This window comes from Amblyomma mixtum, chromosome 6, assembly GCF_055824585.1.
Source record: "Amblyomma mixtum isolate Tamu chromosome 6, ASM5582458v1, whole genome shotgun sequence".
NCBI classification, from domain to species: domain Eukaryota; kingdom Metazoa; phylum Arthropoda; class Arachnida; order Ixodida; family Ixodidae; genus Amblyomma; species Amblyomma mixtum.
Genome location: NC_143017.1, coordinates 65,413,834 through 65,430,466, shown reverse-complemented (window position 1 = coordinate 65,430,466; position 16,633 = coordinate 65,413,834). Strand labels below are relative to the sequence as shown.

The following is a 16,633-nucleotide window of genomic DNA, read 5'->3' as shown; positions in this document are numbered from 1 at the left end:
GCAGTTTTTCATGAACGCTTTCGCTGCCTGCTCGGACATGGCGAGTGTGACAGTTTAGATGCTAGGCTTGCGACAGAGTACCCCGTTTACAAACTGAACATTTTGGAAACAGCGAGTACATGACCGAAACGAAACCACTTTGATGATTAGAATGCTTGTTTGCGGAGATACGCGCTATGAAATTGAAATTCGGCCCCTCCTGCCGCTTGCGTAGGGCTGTTCGTACTATGAAGCGATACAAGCCAGTTGACTGAAAGCGATTCGCATTCTCGCCTTCTCCGCTCCCGCCAGCACTTACTGGTGCACAAATACCAGAAAATGTGCAGTTACACGATCTAATAGGTTGGTACGCTAAGGAACGCTATTACCACTTACTGACAGGCAGAATCGCCGACCTGTGTTGAGAATTCCAATCTCAATCGGGTCGGGGCACTGCTCAAGTCGCTGCGTTTGTTGTATCTCTGGCACGGCTATGCATAGTGTGGATTTTTTTTTTTTACAGTGCATTCGATGCGATTTCAGGCGAATAATTTATTACAATGCATGGCAGAGTTTACCGTCCTGTGCATGCCGTGTATTTTTTAATCTTACGTTGCCATGGCTGCATTTTTTCTCACTTTGCAGTTGGGTAAAAGTTCATGTCGCCGCTTCTATTCATGCCATGCTGTGCAAATTAAATTAGTATTTTTGCACTAACGACATGTTTATTTTTTTCAGGTGGCGATCCCCACACCCTCCCGATATTGACGATCATGTGGGGCGGCGAAAAGAAGTTGTGGCCAAATTTGTGAAGTCCTCACATAGTGTACTACTGAATTAAAAAATAGCTCTGACAAGGCCGTCCAAATACTTGATCTCTTAAAATTATGCACAGATTATAGTTTGGTAACCCAGGCGCTGCGCTTCGTTCCGCGCCCGACATTAGGCACAGGCAGTGGGTTTGTTTTTGTCTGCATTTCGTTCACAAACTGCGCTAACGTTTAGCTTTTTGTTGGCGCAAGTATTTTTTGTTCACCAACTACGTCCACTGCCAATGCAACTCGGGACCGGCGGAAAAGCGGTGAAGAAATGGACACCGCAGATGTGATGAGACCTTCGCATAACATGATGCGCGTGCATACTGGCGGCGTTTGTTTTTTTCTACTTTCGTCGACTATTTCCGCAACCGACAATAAAACAGTGATGTCTAGAAGACGTTCGTGTTCCGTACAACATTGCTGCTTTTGTTGTACAGACGCAAACACGCTAAGCAGCCGCGGACGTTGCTCCGCGCGCCGGATTATCAGCCCAGGGGAGGACGGCAACCGTGGGGTGTCGCGCAGCGCACGTGTTTGAGAGTATTTCTCCCTCTCCTGCCCGCTCCTCGTAAAATGGTGTATACCAAAATTTTTACCATTAGTAATATTATTTCAGTGCATAGGTAAAATACAAAATGTATCACAAAATCCACCAATCTTTTCGATTATTAAGAGCCATTTTTTTTTTCTCTTGAGTGCCTGCCTGTTTGCAAGTGCATGGATTGCACAGCCCAATTCACAACGCAGCCCATGTGCACTAAAATCCCTTCGCAGAGCTCATTAGATAGCCTCTTCTGTCTAGTATACACCAGACAAGACATGCCACGTTTTGCTGTTTAGAATTACCTTTCTCTAAAATTTTCTCCGAAAACTGCCCCGCAGATTCTGTGTGGAACTATTGAGACTGAACAATTTCTCAATGCACCTAGTACAAAAATATAAGACTTCAAATTTAAAAAGCATTGAAATAATGTAATCCTCTATTTTCTTTCAGCAGTATCTGGGAACAAATCCTGCTGGTTTTAAAAGTGGTGTTGCACTCAATACGTAAAAATAACACTGGTCGGCGTCATGTAAACTGCTCAAATATGCACTCAAATATAAATTTAAAAATGCATTCAATAGCTTACGACTTCAAGCTAAGACAATTAAAAATACTAAAACTGATTTTCACCAATATGAGAGTGCAGCGCAGTAATTTTGCACGCTCCTTAGCACTTCCTCACAGCACATTTTGACTGTCAATGTTTCAAACAAGCCTTGCAATAGGAGAAGGCTTTAGCTGAATACACACACTAGGCAACGGCACTGATGAAGGAAAACCGTTGCCTACAAAGTATCAAGTCAGTAATACCGTATTTACTCGCATAATAGGCGCACTTTTTTTCCAGAAAATCCGGCTCAAAGTTCGGGGTGCGCCTATTACGCGGGGTAAAATGTCCGGATATTTTTCGACTCGCAAAATTGCGCACACCACGTAAACGCACTCGTGCACGCGCTGCACCCCGTTTTCGCGAAGAAAATGTAAAAAAAAAAAGGTCCGTGTAAGGGCCGCACCGAAACTTTCGGAATGCACGCGCCGAGGCCTCCGCGATCGGCTCCGGCTGCGCGCAACGGGCGCTTGATCGCGGAGGCCACACACGCGCACAGGAGCTTCCAGACACCGCCCAAGGCCAAGCTCATCATCATCATCATCGTTTTCCTCCGCCGCGAGCTTTCGCTATCTATATCGCCATCAGCATCTCCAGCTCATTTTTTTTTTTTTTTTGCTGTCAAGTGCCGGGATTTGCGGTAGCGCGATAGTTATCGTGGTTTATGGCTTTGCCGCGGAGCGTTGATGTTTTCGCTCGACGGGCAAGCACCTTAACAGCTACACGGCTGGGAGTTTGCTCTCGAACGCGGCAAGCGTGCGGCAGGTCGGAAAATACGACGTGGCCGAGAAGTGCGGCAGTTGCGACTGCGGCGTCCTAAATTTTTGTACGCGACTCCAAGCGCCGAGGTTTTCGCGGGCCTAAGTCGGGAACGTTTCCGGCTGGAGATGAAGCTTTCCGAACAGACGTTTAAAGTGAGCATCCCTGAAAACTGTGTGCGGCTGTTCTACGCGATGTCGTTGTACGCGCTGTGGGTCCGCAGCAGCTGCAACGGCAGCAGCACTAGTTGGGACTAGTAGTCAGTTCAGCAAAAACTTCGTTAAAATAAAGATTGGGAAACGGGGGGTGGCGAGGCGTCGGCTTGCAATCGTGTAAATACAGTATTGATCACAGTGCCAAGTTCGGGGTGCGCCTATTATGCGCGGAAATAAAAAAATCTGATTTTTCGTGCCCTAACTAGGGGTGCGCCTATTATGCGAGTGCGCCTATTACGCGAGTAAATACGGTATGTTTGACACCCTCTGATAACCTGAACCAAGCAAGCACTGAGAGAGAACATCACAGTAAAAGTAGTAAACAACCGGGCACGAAGGAGAGCCAGATTGGTGGGAAGTTCACGCCATAAGTGTGACAGCCCTAACTAAGCCATTCGGTTTTAAATATGCACAGGCCACTACAATCTCAAGCTGCAATAATGCTTTGGCATGATCTGAAGATTTCGAGAGTTGGGCAGAGAGTCACCAACGCACATCATGTACTTTGCATGTGTCAATGCATAGAATGCCCTGCAGTACTGATCCTGGCAAGCAAAACAGATGTGCAAATGGTACACATTAAAAAATTTCGTGCTGATTACATCGATGGTATTGCGGATGATCAGTGCTAGCTTGTGCACCTTGCACTTCTGCAATTGTGTTTTAGTTTTAGCACAGTTACAAGAGCTTTGTGGAGTAAAAATGTGTTGGCATGGACTGAGCATCTTGTCGTGCTGCCCGTTTACGCTCAGTCTTCCAATGTACTATCGCGCTCAATATGAGTTGCAACGCGCGGTCATCGACCGGGGCTCGTTCCGTGGTGTGCCTCCTCCAAACAGTCGCTCGGAATTCTGCGAGAAACCTTTTCCTTAGCGGGGGTGCTGTTGTTTCCTGGAACAGCAGTTTCTTCCAGAATTCCGAGCGACTGTTTGGAGGAGGCACACCACGGAACGAGCCCAGGTCGATGACCGCGCGTTGCAACTCATATTGAGCGCGATAGTACATGTGCCATGTTTCTGGCTCTTGCCTCCTGTTTACATGCAGCATTTTTTACGTTTTGTGCACTAACTTTCAAGTACATAATAAAATTGTCATATTTGGATAAAATTTTGCACACAGTCTCTTCAAAGTGTGTAGAATGTTGATATCTATTTTAATTTTCAATATCTGTTCTACATTTTTTTGAAAATATTCAGAATGTTAGACTCATAGTGCTCAAAATATACACTTTGGTGTTCCTGAATTTTTTTTACAATTATGGGATAATATGAATAAATTTGAAGTAGATATTGACATACCACATTACTACAGCAGCAAAATGAGCTACTGCAAGCTGCTGTAAACATATATTTACTTATAAAAAAGTGTGCACAAAAAGCCCTATATTGTAGTTTTGAGGACTCTCCTAAACAAAAACTAATAAAGCTACATATAAACTAAAAGCATATTTGGAATCAGCATCAAAAACTCTATCAGAGACCACAGTTTCATAACCTTGGTTATAGTATTAAAGAGAAAGTGTTTTCGAGGAGCATCTCCCCTTACGGTCAGTCTTCCAATGTACATGTGCCATGTTGCTGGCTCTTGCCTCCTGTTTACATGCAGTGTGCAGAGCAGTCCTTTCAGGATGTTACCTTGAGCGGCATTTCAGGGTGTCTGCTGAAATCTTGCTAGCATCACATACCTCATCTCATTAAAATTAAGTTATCGCGAGGCACAAGGTCCGGCTATGTGCATGGGGTGATTACGCTATTGTAGATGCCTTTAAGTGAGGAGCACAACAAACATATCGCTCTGCAAAAAAGATTGTGCCATAGAATGATGCACTTTATCATGACACAAATGACGCGAACAGCTCACCATCAATTTGGCCTTCATCTTCGAATGCTCCAAGAAACGGCTGCAGCTCTTTGCACGGCTGCCTCTTGCCTCCAGCCTTTGCAAATGACCTGCATGCAAGCACTCGTTAAATATGCTTCTACCTGTTGCAGCTTAGTGCTCGAATGACTGTACGCTGTACCATGCGTTATGGTGCGTTGTGCATACCATATTTTGCGGTGTATCAGACGCGGCTTTTTTTTCAAATATCTTGCTGGTGCGTCCTATACAAGGGAGCGTCTTATACGCAAATTTTTTTTTTGCGAGTTCAGAAATTACTGAGGTTCATGTTCAAGCTTTTTTCACCCAAATAATATCACTACCAATGACGCGGTTGTAACACGGTTAATACTTCAATATGGGGACTGCCATGCGCAACTTTTTTTAGGTGAACTTAATCATGAAACGGCGGGGATGACGACTTCCGGGATCACAAATACGCGACCGCTTCGGAGGCCCCAAGCAAAAGTAATGTGAAATGCCAAAAGATGGCAACAATCCCACATCTCGCCATTGTCAAGCCAAGACAATCCGGTGTTCTTTTTTAGCCACCCTTTGCAACTTTGCTCTGTGTACGTAGTACTTATGTATGTAGTATGAAGAGAATTTTTCAGCCGTGTTGCCTCAGAAATGGGCGAACTTTTTGATAGGGCATTAGAAGATGAAGACTTCGCAGCTTTTAAGTAGAAATAAAATGTTGTTATGGACATATGGGAGAGTTTTCATTTTTTTCTTTCGTTTTTTCTAAAACATGGGCGGGTATGGCATGAGTGTTGCCTTTTTCGATCACTTAGCATTGTTTAAGAATTTCTCACAAGTACGGTGAATGACAGCCAGCATATATGGCGGGTGTGTGTTATACACCGGAAAATACGGTAATAGCATTATACATAGCCTCGTCACACATTTACTGTCAAACGCATATCCAGTTGTCAGCAAAAGTTTACAGGATGCATGCATTCGGAAAAAAATTTCTCGTAGCGTTACTTCACGAAGCAGTCCCCCAAATATTAATCTTGCTTCATTCAGTATGTTACAACATGCAACCAGATAGAGCATGCACGTCTCCCTGTACTCATATGCATTTCAGGTGATCAGTTTGAGTGACGGCACCAAAACAATGCTTTCCTGCACGCCCGCATCTAGCAAACTTTTGTGTCCAAAAATAAGTACCCGACGTGACGAAAATGTATCTGAGCACAAAATTGCAGTACTTTCTAGTGCGCTGTCCAATCAAAAAATAACAAACACTGTTAAGCAGTACAAATGCAGGGGAGATAGGGGTAGAGAGACTTGCCTCTTGGCTGCTTGCCGGAGTGCCTCGAAGCCATGAAGCACTCTCATGTTCGCCACTGTTTTGATCTGATCTTCATCAAGTAGTTGAGAGCTGGTGGCCCCGAATCGGTACGTCAGTGTCACCACCTGCACCAAGCAAGCACAACATCCATGGCTCAATAGGTTCACATCTGATGATGAGAAGGTACTGCATGCGCCTTGAATCAACCTAAAATGTGTATTTACAGTTATTCTCTTATGAATATCCACAATAAAACCCACAAACTGCTGAGGGTGCCTATGCTCAATTCAAGAAACATACAAACAAGTACTAGAAAAAATATTAATATATTAGCACAAACCAGTGACTTAAATCCATGCAAATTTCAGGGAGGTACAGTCGGGGACAAAAGTCTCCGGACCACGTGTGCCTCAAACGAAGCTTATAGCTCTAACTATCAGACATCAGCTGGAGACTGCACTTGTGGAGATGAAAGAACAAAAATTTAACTTTTACCTCCACAAGTGTGGTCTCCAGCCGCCGACTAATAGCAGAGCTATCGGCTTCGTTAGAGGAACACGTGGTCCGGAGACTTTTGTCCCTGACTGTACATGGCGTTGTGCCACTTAAGCCTTCCAGTTCAGTGGTTGTGCTACCATAACAGCATTTAACCAGAATCTCTTTCTCACTCTGTAATCACAGCCTCCACGTTCCTTTATTTTTGGCTCCCAGGAAACGTGGGCCCAAGAAGAGACATTCACAATTTTCTAACCACACCGGCAGTTTTAAGAAATTGAATGGTGGCAGTAGACATTACTCAAAGTGTTGAACAAAGATGGCCAGCTGATATGAAGTAGCTTTATGCATGCCGCCAAGACAACAGTCACGTCTGCCAGCACCTGTCTCATGCACTGCTGAAATGTTTGCCAGGTCCGAACAAGAGAAAGACCCCACAGAAAGCTTTGAGGGTTTGTCCGGTGCAGACCCTTGAAAGCGCAGGACTACCCTTTAAAGGTGCAGTGAAGTGGAATCTGAACTCGTTTTTTTGCCGTGGGAACTCGATCTACACGGTCCGAGCATTCTTAGAAACTTCGATTTATTGCCCTGTGTGGCCGATTTTCCTAATTAAATCGAATTAACATCCGGCTCCCGCCTTCTTTTTTTTTTAATTCTCCCCGTACGGTGGGTGGAGCCGACAAACGTGTGGAGTGCCTTTCACCCAGTCCCGTGGTGGCTTGCCGCTCTGCCATTGGCGGAGTTATACGTAGTAATCCGTAGAAGCAAATAGTCCGCGCGTATTTTTATTTCTACGGGCTTATTTTGCGACTCTATTTATCTGCGAATGAAACAATTTATTCACGGAAACCTAAAAAACAAAATAAAGCGAAAGCAAAGCCTCAGAGGAGCTGGCTGAAAGGCACTCGATGCGTTGGTTGACTCCGCCCACCGTACGGGGAGAATTCAAAGAACAAAGACGGGAGCCGGACGTTAATTCGATTTAATTAGGGAAATCAGCCACACAGGGCAATAAGTCGCAGTTTCTAAGAGTGCTCGGGACGTGTAGATCGAGTTCCCGCGGCAAAAAGACGAGTTCAGATTCCTCTTCACTGCACCTTTAACATCTGTCTCACTCACAGATTGACTTGATGCCAGAAAAGCGGAGGCTTGAAGTTAAATTAAACACAACCACAGGACAGCACTGTTTTTGAACATCTGATTCTGCTGAGCCATTATGTGGAAGGGAAGAGGCCTCCTCGCTCCCCCGGCTTCTCCGCGTTGCGTGTGCTGCTCTAATCATTCAATACCGACCGAGTAGTCCGGGAAAGAATTTCACCTCCCCGTGCGCGATTTATGCCACTGGAACAAACAAACAACTGGGCTGTCATTGCAGGAGCCAGAAGATGGCGTGAAGTTCTTTCACATCAAAGAAGGTAAAAAATCATGAAGCTCTTCTTATTCAACCTTAATCTTTTTGCATGTAACGTAATTAAAGCTATACGGTATTTATTCGCATAATAGGCGCACTTTTTTTCCAGAAAATCTGGCTCAAAGTTTGGGGTGCGCCTATTACGTGGGATAAAATTTCCGGAAATTTTCGACTTGCAAAATTGAAGATCGCATAAACGCACCTGTGTACAGGCTGCACCCTGTTTTCCCGAAGGAAATATTAAAAAAAAAAAGATCCGAGTAAGGGCCGTACCGAAACTTTCCATGACCCACGCGGGAATAGCCTTCAAAATGCACGCGCCGAGGCCTCCGCGATCAGCTCCGGCTGTGCGCAACGGGCACTTGATAGCGGAGGCCACACACGCGCACAGGAGCTTATAGGTGCCGCCCAAGGAGGGCGCCCGAGGCCAAGCCTATCATCATCATCAACTTTTTCCTGCGCCGCGAGCTTTCGCTATCCATATCGGCATCAGCATCACCAGCTCCAATTTTTTTGTGGCTGCTAAAGTGCCATTATCTGTGATACGTGTTAGTTCATCGTAGTTGTGTCGTTGCCGTCGAGTTTTGGTGTTTTTGCACGATGGGCAAGCACCTTAATAGCTACACTGCTGGGAGTTTGCTCTCAAACACGGCAAGCGTGTGGCAGGCCTGAAATCCGACGTGGCCGAGAAGTGCGGCAGTTGAGACTGTGGCGTGCCTAAATTTTCGTAGGAGATTCCAAGCGCCGAGGTTTTTGCGGGCCTAAGTCGGGAACGTTTCCGGCTGGAGATGAAGCTTTCCAAACAGACGTTTAAAGTGAGCATCCCTGAAAACTGTGTGCGGCTGTTCCGTGCGATGTCGTTGTACGTGCTGTGGGTCCGCAGCAGCTGCAACGGCAGCAACACAAGTGAGGACTAGTAGTCAGTTCAGCAAAAACTTAAGATAAAGATTGGGGGGTGGGGGGAGGCATTGGCTTGCAATCGTGTAAATACAGTATTGATAACAGTGCCGAGTTCGAGGTGTGCCCATCATGCGCGGAAATAAAAAAAAATCAGATTTTTCGTGACAAAACTGGGGGTGCACATATTATGCAAGCAAATACGGTATGTACATGATGGAAGTTGCGCAGTCAAGATTATGCATTCACTACTTCGTGCAGTGTTCCAGCAATGCCAGGGGCTGTCTTGCCTTCTACTTTTGAAGGATGTAGTTACCCGCAGCGTAACTTTGACAGTGTTCCCCAGTGCCCTGTTCTTGTCTGCTCATAGAATAGTTCTTTGTTCTGGTAGTCTTGAGGCACACGACATGTAGAGGTCGTAGGTTCAACTCCCAGTGGTGGCATGCAGATGTCCTTTCTTCTAGTTTCCGCAAAATTATCTTCTGTTGGAGATTACTACTCAATGTGCTTCTCCAAAAAAATTACCACAAAGAACTGCAGTAACAATGCCTTGTGCTTCCCCTGGCTTCAGTTAACAAGCCCTTCATGCGTCCTACTCTTGTCTGCTAAAGCAAAGCTCTAGTTGTTGCTGCTCAGAACATTTATCAAAGCAAGCAAAACTTGAAAAAAAAAAAACAATACACAAATGCATAAAGGACACTTGAAGACACTCCTTTGGACAAAATATGAGCAAAAAGCAGTGCAGAAAACCATGCTGCAGTACTTACCTTCCACAAGACTCACATGAAAATAATACAGTGACCAGAGTGGGTACCTGCTTATATATGCGTTTCTTTTAAAAACCATCACAGTATATACGGTTGGTTCTCAATAATTTAAACTAATTTGTTCAAGTTAAGCATAGTTCGAAATAAAGCGAGCTACACTTGGGACAATAGTATAAGTTCCAATAAACCTGAATGTTCCAGTTAATGAGATTCACGCGCAAATAGCAAGCACTCGAATTAACAAATAATTTCCTCAGAGCCATTCAATCAACAAGAACAGATGCAGTGAAGGCTCCGATATAGGATATTTTAGATGGTCCAAGCTGCTTTACAAAGGTAGTTCGATAAGTGCAATAAAACTACAAGAGATGGCATCACAATTCACTTTTCTCCCAGGTGGCATGCACGGAATGGCCTTTATATGACGTCAGACCTTGTTTCTGCTGGCACTGACCGTTAGCAAGCTTTTGACATACATCTGAAATGAGCTCTGTCGTGATTCCCACCAAAATAAAAAAAGATGAATTTTGCGCAGGGATAAATTTTTATTTTAAACACTGAACGGTTGGCTGCTCACATTGAAGCCGAGTCGAATGGAGATATTGCACCATCGTTAGGGACCATTTACTGCTGGATTAATGAATTTGAATGTGGCCAAACATAGATTCAAGATGAAACATGTCCTGGACGTCCAGTGGAGGTCACTGTGCCAGAAATGCTATCAAAAATTCATGGTACTATTACGGAAGACCGTCAAGTGAAAGTGTGTGAGACAGCTGAGATTATAGACATTTTGTTTGACAAAGTACACAATACCCTTCATAAAAAATTAAACATGAAGAAGCTGTGTGCACAATGGGTGCAGCAATTTCTGACGATCGCACATAAGACAGACATTTCTGAGCGTTATTTACTGATGCCTGCTCATAATACACAGGACCATTAGTATGGATCTGTGACAGGACACGAGATGTGGATACATCATTACACACCGCAATCTAAACAGCAGTCAAAGCAGTGGACAAGGCTTGGTGAAAGTGCTCCAAAAAAGGCAAAGACTGCTTTGTTGGCTTCAAAGCTGATGGCCACTGTCTTATTGGATTCCCACGGAACAATTTTAAGACTGATTGAAAAATGTGAAATAATAACAGGACCATATTGCGCAACACTTCTGGATCAACGGAAAGAAGAATTGCATACTTAACGGCCAAGATTAACATAGAAAAAAATTCTTCACCACGACAGTGCTTTACCACATATACGTCGATTGTTGCACTGGCCAAAACACAAGAATCATGCTTCTAATTGTTGCCTCATCCAGTTTATTCTTTGGATTTGGCCCCATGAGACTTCTTACTGTTCCCAAAACAAAAGAATTGGCTGAGTGGGAACAAATTGTCAGCATATGAAGAGGCATTGTGAATGACTGCTTTGAGGGCTTCGAGACAGCCTTCTTTTGCGAGGGATAAGAAAGACAGAGGATTATGCTGAAAAAACAAACAATTTTCCCAAACCAAGGTATCTTAATGGGGTCGTAGCTTTGAAATCCAAAAATTGAACAAAAAATTGGCTTTTTGAAAACTGTTGTATATCTACTTGTGCGCCTCGTTATGCTCTCCCAAAGTTTCACAGCTGAAATCGACTGGGAAGTAGTCTAAAAAAATTGTTCTGGTTAAACGTGTTTTTTGAATGCGTTTTTTGAACTCTGCTTTGTGGGGAAACGCTTGATTAATGGGCGTTTTTCTCTGTTAAAATTTTTTGCATAGACACCAACCTTGCGCAGTAGATTTCATCCTGTCTAATTTATCTAATATTGATTCCGTCTGTCTCACTGCACTTTTAGGACCATACTGCAGTTGAAGACATTCTTTATTTTTCAAATTTGTGAATTTTAAATTTCTTGTATGAAATTTTCTCACTGCGAATATGTCAACCGCCCCTGGATTGGAAAAATTCAAAACTAAAATTTTTTGTGGAAAAAAAATTTAGGTTTTGAATTTTTCCAATCCAGGGGCGGTTCACATAACCGGAGTGAGAAAATTTCATGAAAAAAAAATTTAAAGAATGTTTTTATCATTAGCATGTCGGTAGGAATGTAACAAATGTTGAACCAGTCTTATGATGCATTTTCTTAGCTCTGCAGCCTTTTCATATTTAGAAAATAATTATCTGGAGATAAAACAATGAAAGTCTCAGAGTAGCAATAATTTGATTTTTAATATGCTCGAGATATTTCCCGTAAATATAAATGGTGAAATACAAAAATTCCTGCTGCAAGCCATGTCCCCTCTCAATTCTTTCTACGATAATTATTGAACGATCCTCAAACTAATTAGGGAAGTTGCTTTACTAAACTTTTTATTTTCACAACACACAAGGCAATATGCTCTTTTTTTCTTTTTCTGGCGATAACAAAACAATCCCTGCACCCCCAAAAAAAATACAAAGCAAGTTTCAGAATTTGTTTAACGAAGAGCATGATAGCAACTGGGGGCACCATTTGATGAGGAAGGCAGCTTGAGGTGCAAGCATGGTGCATGAATAAATGAGACTAGCCTTAAACAAGCTGTAATTGCATAAGTCTTCCCTCTTCTGCAACAGACATTTATAGAGCTCATTTACAGAGCATTTTCTAGAAAGGTTACAACATTTGCAAGTGCCTTCCATTCTGGCAAAAGCAACATTCCTTGAGATTAATGGAAGTGTGGCAAACCTTGGTCTGCTTCCGACGTAGCACCATGCTGGATGGAGACACCTGGAGCTCACCGTAGCCTGCTTCTTTTGTGGTTTCTGCATACAACAATAAATCAACTTCGGTCAGAAAGCATGGCAGTTATACGCAGCCAAACAACGTTTTATGAGCAGGGGAATTTTATGATGTGTGGACAGCCGCAATGGTAAAAAAAAACACGCACGACTACTAAACCATCACTAGATCTGTTTGCCTACAACCAGCATGCTAATTAGAATTTCACAATTAGCTATGAAATGACTTACAAGTCAGAAACATTAATGAGCATTGCCTGCAAGCGGCATCCGACTAGTTAACCAAAAAAAACACACAAAAATACCTAGGATTCGAGAGTGGAAAAAGTTGCTCATGGAAGTTTGCAGCTGATGTGTTTCTACCAAATGCTAAGGTAGTCCTGTTGTCTTTTAAAGACATCACAAGTGCACAAAAAATGGTATGGTACGGTGCGGAATATTATGTGAAGTTATAGATTTTTGATTTTATGGGGGTTTAACGTCCCGGAGAGACTCAGGCTATGAGGGATGCCGTAGTGGAGGGCTACGGAAATTTCGACCATCTGGAGTTCTTTAAAGGGGCTTTAAAAGGGGCTCTAATAAGGTTGCCTGGGATGTTAAAGCACTCTGCTTCAAGAATATTGTCCAGCAAGAATTTTTTTGAATGCGCTTTGCAGAGGCTCAGTTATCTGCAGCCAAAATTTGGATTTCTGTGTCTTCGCGTCTTTCCCTCTGCTCTCGTCACTTTTAGCACGCTGGAAGGTCGGCGCTCCTTGATCGGCCCCACCTCCGGGAGCGGATCTTCCTTACCCGCCGGAGCTACGCGGCTTATTGGCTGCAGCCATGGAAGCTGCCTGACGTCTAAAATAATCTAACCAATAGCCGCCTCTCAACTGGTATACACAGGTGCGAGTGACAGAGGAGGATGCGAGCATGAAAAGGTCGCCATGGAGGACTTGCCAACTTTCGCACCTGATTATGGGTCCTCTGCTGCATGTAGAGGTGTATTATTTGGCTCAGGCTTTCATGGCAACACAATGCAGTGATTGAACGATTTGATGTGCTCTCCTGGAGGGTATTTCAGAGCCCCTTTAACGTGCACTGACAGCGCACAGTACACGGGCCTCTAGCATTTAGTGAGCATTTTAACATCCAAGTAGACAGAAATCGTTGCTGGACATGCCTTGAAGCTTGCATCGCAGTGCACTGACAGTGGGTGTTGTTTATAACCCAATGCAAACACCGAGGAAAAGGAACCGTCTTTGACATGCCAGCATTGAAATGTATGAGGAGTGGTCAGTGCAGCCCCCCCCCCCCCCCCCTTTCCGATATGTACAGTCAAACCCGAATATAACGAACTCAGATAGAGCGAATTATTCCTTATAAAGAACACTCGAAGTTGTGCTATCGTTATCCATATGAAATGTATTTTTTATAGCGAATTACACACTAGATACAGCGAACTCTCAGCGCGTGCGATCGCTCGCCAAACGCCCGCCAACGCGCCTTTGTGCCCGCATCCAGTATCTCTAGGCAGCCATTTCCAGGCCGCAATCGGTGCCGCAATCGGTGCCGCAATCGCCGCGATCGCCACTATCGCTGGCAATCGGTCGTCAAACGACCGCCAACGCACTACTGCGCCGGTTCCATGTCGCGATGCCCCGCTGCCTGCCCCCGCGCCGCGCTTTCGTGAAATGCAGGGCAATCGGCCCGGGAGGCTCTTTCTGCAGTAGCTTAGGGGCTCCCTCCACTGCGCATGCGCGGCCTCGCGACGCTTTCCCGCTTCTTCTCAGCTTTCTTTGCTCGCGTTTGCAAGTCGTGCTGCTCGCTTCCGGACGTCCCTACTTTGTCGACACATTCCGCCGCTACATCCTGCAAGATGACGACGAAGCAGCGGTGTGCCGTGCCGCTTTCCGACAAACTTGAGATGATTCGCCGCGTTGAGCGCGGCGAAAAAAAGGCTGACGTTGCCGCGCACTTCAAGATTCCGAGGAGCACGTTAAGCACCATCTTGAAAAACAAGTCGGCCATCAGAGGAAATGTGCAGGAGCACCCAAACGCTGACGGCTATCTTCTTCGCAAGCCGGCTTACGAACAAGTAGAAAAGGCGCTGTACCAGTGGTTCTTGGACGTTCACGCGCGAAATCTGCCTGTATCTGGCCCCATGCTGCAACGAAAGGCAAAAGATTTCGCCTGCATCCTGGATGTCGAGGGGTTTACGGCGGGCTGTGGTTGGCTTCAGCGCTTCAAGGACCGCTACTCCATCACCGGAAAGGTGGTTGCAGGTGAGAGCCAAGCAGTGGACGCAAAAAGCGCTGAGAAGTGGGTGCAAGACGTGTGGCGTGCTGTGGCGGAGAAATACGAGCCGCGCAACATTTTTAACACTGACGAGACTGCCTTGTTTTGGCAGCTGCTGCCGAGTAGAACCTTGGCACTAAAAAGTGAAAAGTGCCATGGCGGTAAATTGAACAAGACCCGTGTCACCGTTCTTCTCACGACAAACATGGACGGATCATCGAAGCTCCGACCGCTTGTCATTGGCAAGTTCAAATCTCCTCTGTGCCTGCGAGGGTGCGCCTCGCTCCCGGTCACGTACAACTCCAACTCCAAGGCCTGGATGACTAGGGCGTTGTTTGAGCGCTGGCTGCTTGACTGGGACGAGGAACTTGCAACGAGCGGGCGCAAAATTTGCCTCCCCCTCGATAACTGTTCTGCGCACCACTGCGGCGTCTCGCTGAAGAACATCGACCTTTGCTTCCTGCCACCCAACGCAACAGCGGTTTTGCAGCCGCTCGATCAAGGGATCATCCGCGCTTTCAAGATGGGCTACAGGAAGCGCGTCGTTGAGCGGTTGTTGGTGAAATTGCGGGTTAACGAAGAGCTCAAGATTAATTTGCTGGCTGCAATAGAAATGATCAGCCGTGCCTGGCAAGACGTGACGCAATCCACAATCCGCAACTGCTTCCACCATGCTGGACTGTGTCGAGAGGATGCAGAAGTTGCCAGTACAGTGCACGCTGTGCAAGACGACAGTGACATTGCCACGCTGTGGGGAGAACTTGCTGATGTTCCGGACGCGGTGCCTGAAAACGTTGACCTCGAGGATTTTTTGGCTGTTGACGACAACGTAGCAGTGACAGCGAACCCATCGGACTCTGAAATTGTTGCTGACTTGCTGGCGCCTGGTCCCAACGAGGAGCCGCCGCCGGAAGACGATCGCCCCCGCCCGACGTTGCACGAAGCCCTCGCTGCTACCAATGTACTGCGCCGATACTGCTCCGGAATACAAGGAAGCGGACTGGAGTTCGTGGAAATGATGTCGCGCGTCGAAAATGTGATTCTCACTGATGCAGCTAAATGCAGTGTTCAGGCAAAAATCACTGCCTACTGCAACTAAGTGTCCATTCCTCTGCAATAAATTTCTTAATACCTTACTCATGGTGAGTGACGTTTTTTTTTCGTTAGCGCGTTTTCGCTCTGCCGTTCGGGACTTCGTGTATAACGAATTTGGTACTGAGGTTCGTTAAAGGTTCGTTAAAAGCGGGTTCGGTTATAGCGAAATACTTCATATAACGAACTATTCGCGTTAAATCACGCTATTCGTTATAACCGGGTTTGACTGTACTTGCCAATCTTGCCACCAGCGACATGGCCGTCACTGTGCTCAGCACCTAAAGAGATTTCTACAAAGACACTGCAGACAATATCATCCCTCTCCCCAAGGGTGCAGGAAATATGCACAGCCTCATTAATTCATTCCTGAGAAATGCCTTGAAGGCGATGGGCCACATTACGAACAATGTCATATAAAGAGATGCCCCCTAAATGCACAACAGCGGTGAAGAAACTGAATGTAAAATAATATTCAGCTTTCGATGTTTCACTCAACATGCATTCACTGCTCCATTTTTCCTCGACTCAGCCCCCAGGATTATCGCCCGCCTAGCCAAAACCGCAGCCACAGTCAGCACCCATGGTGACCCGATGCCTACACCTGTGTTCAGTGCAGTGGCACCCAAATAAGTGCAAGGTGGAGGGGGGGGGGGGGGGGGGGGGGAGTGGCTGCCAACTTCATTATTACACCATGACGACATGACAGAGAAGCTGAAAGGAAGAAATAAGCTCTCAGTTTAGCTCTCTGTAAGCACTGTGTGCTGTGTAACTAAGCTGAGATGTTTCGCAGCTGTGCAGTTGACCCTTTGAATGTGATAACATGTAAGA

The 16,633-nt window shown here is 45.5% G+C and overlaps 1 protein-coding gene across 2 annotated transcripts in view; it reads right to left on the bottom strand.

The window, feature by feature from the left end:
- LOC149339254 (uncharacterized) overlaps nt 1-16,633 on the bottom strand; it is an 87,329-nt gene that overhangs the window by 6,793 nt on the left and 63,903 nt on the right. For both annotated transcript variants that reach the window (XM_089548001.1, XM_089548002.1), the window contains 3 exons: nt 12,381-12,457; nt 6,098-6,222; nt 4,783-4,871 (listed from right to left, as the gene is read on the bottom strand). In XM_089548001.1, the coding sequence (XP_089404127.1) occupies nt 4,783-4,871; nt 6,098-6,222; nt 12,381-12,457 (291 nt within the window). The remainder of the gene's footprint in view (nt 1-4,782; nt 4,872-6,097; nt 6,223-12,380; nt 12,458-16,633) is intronic.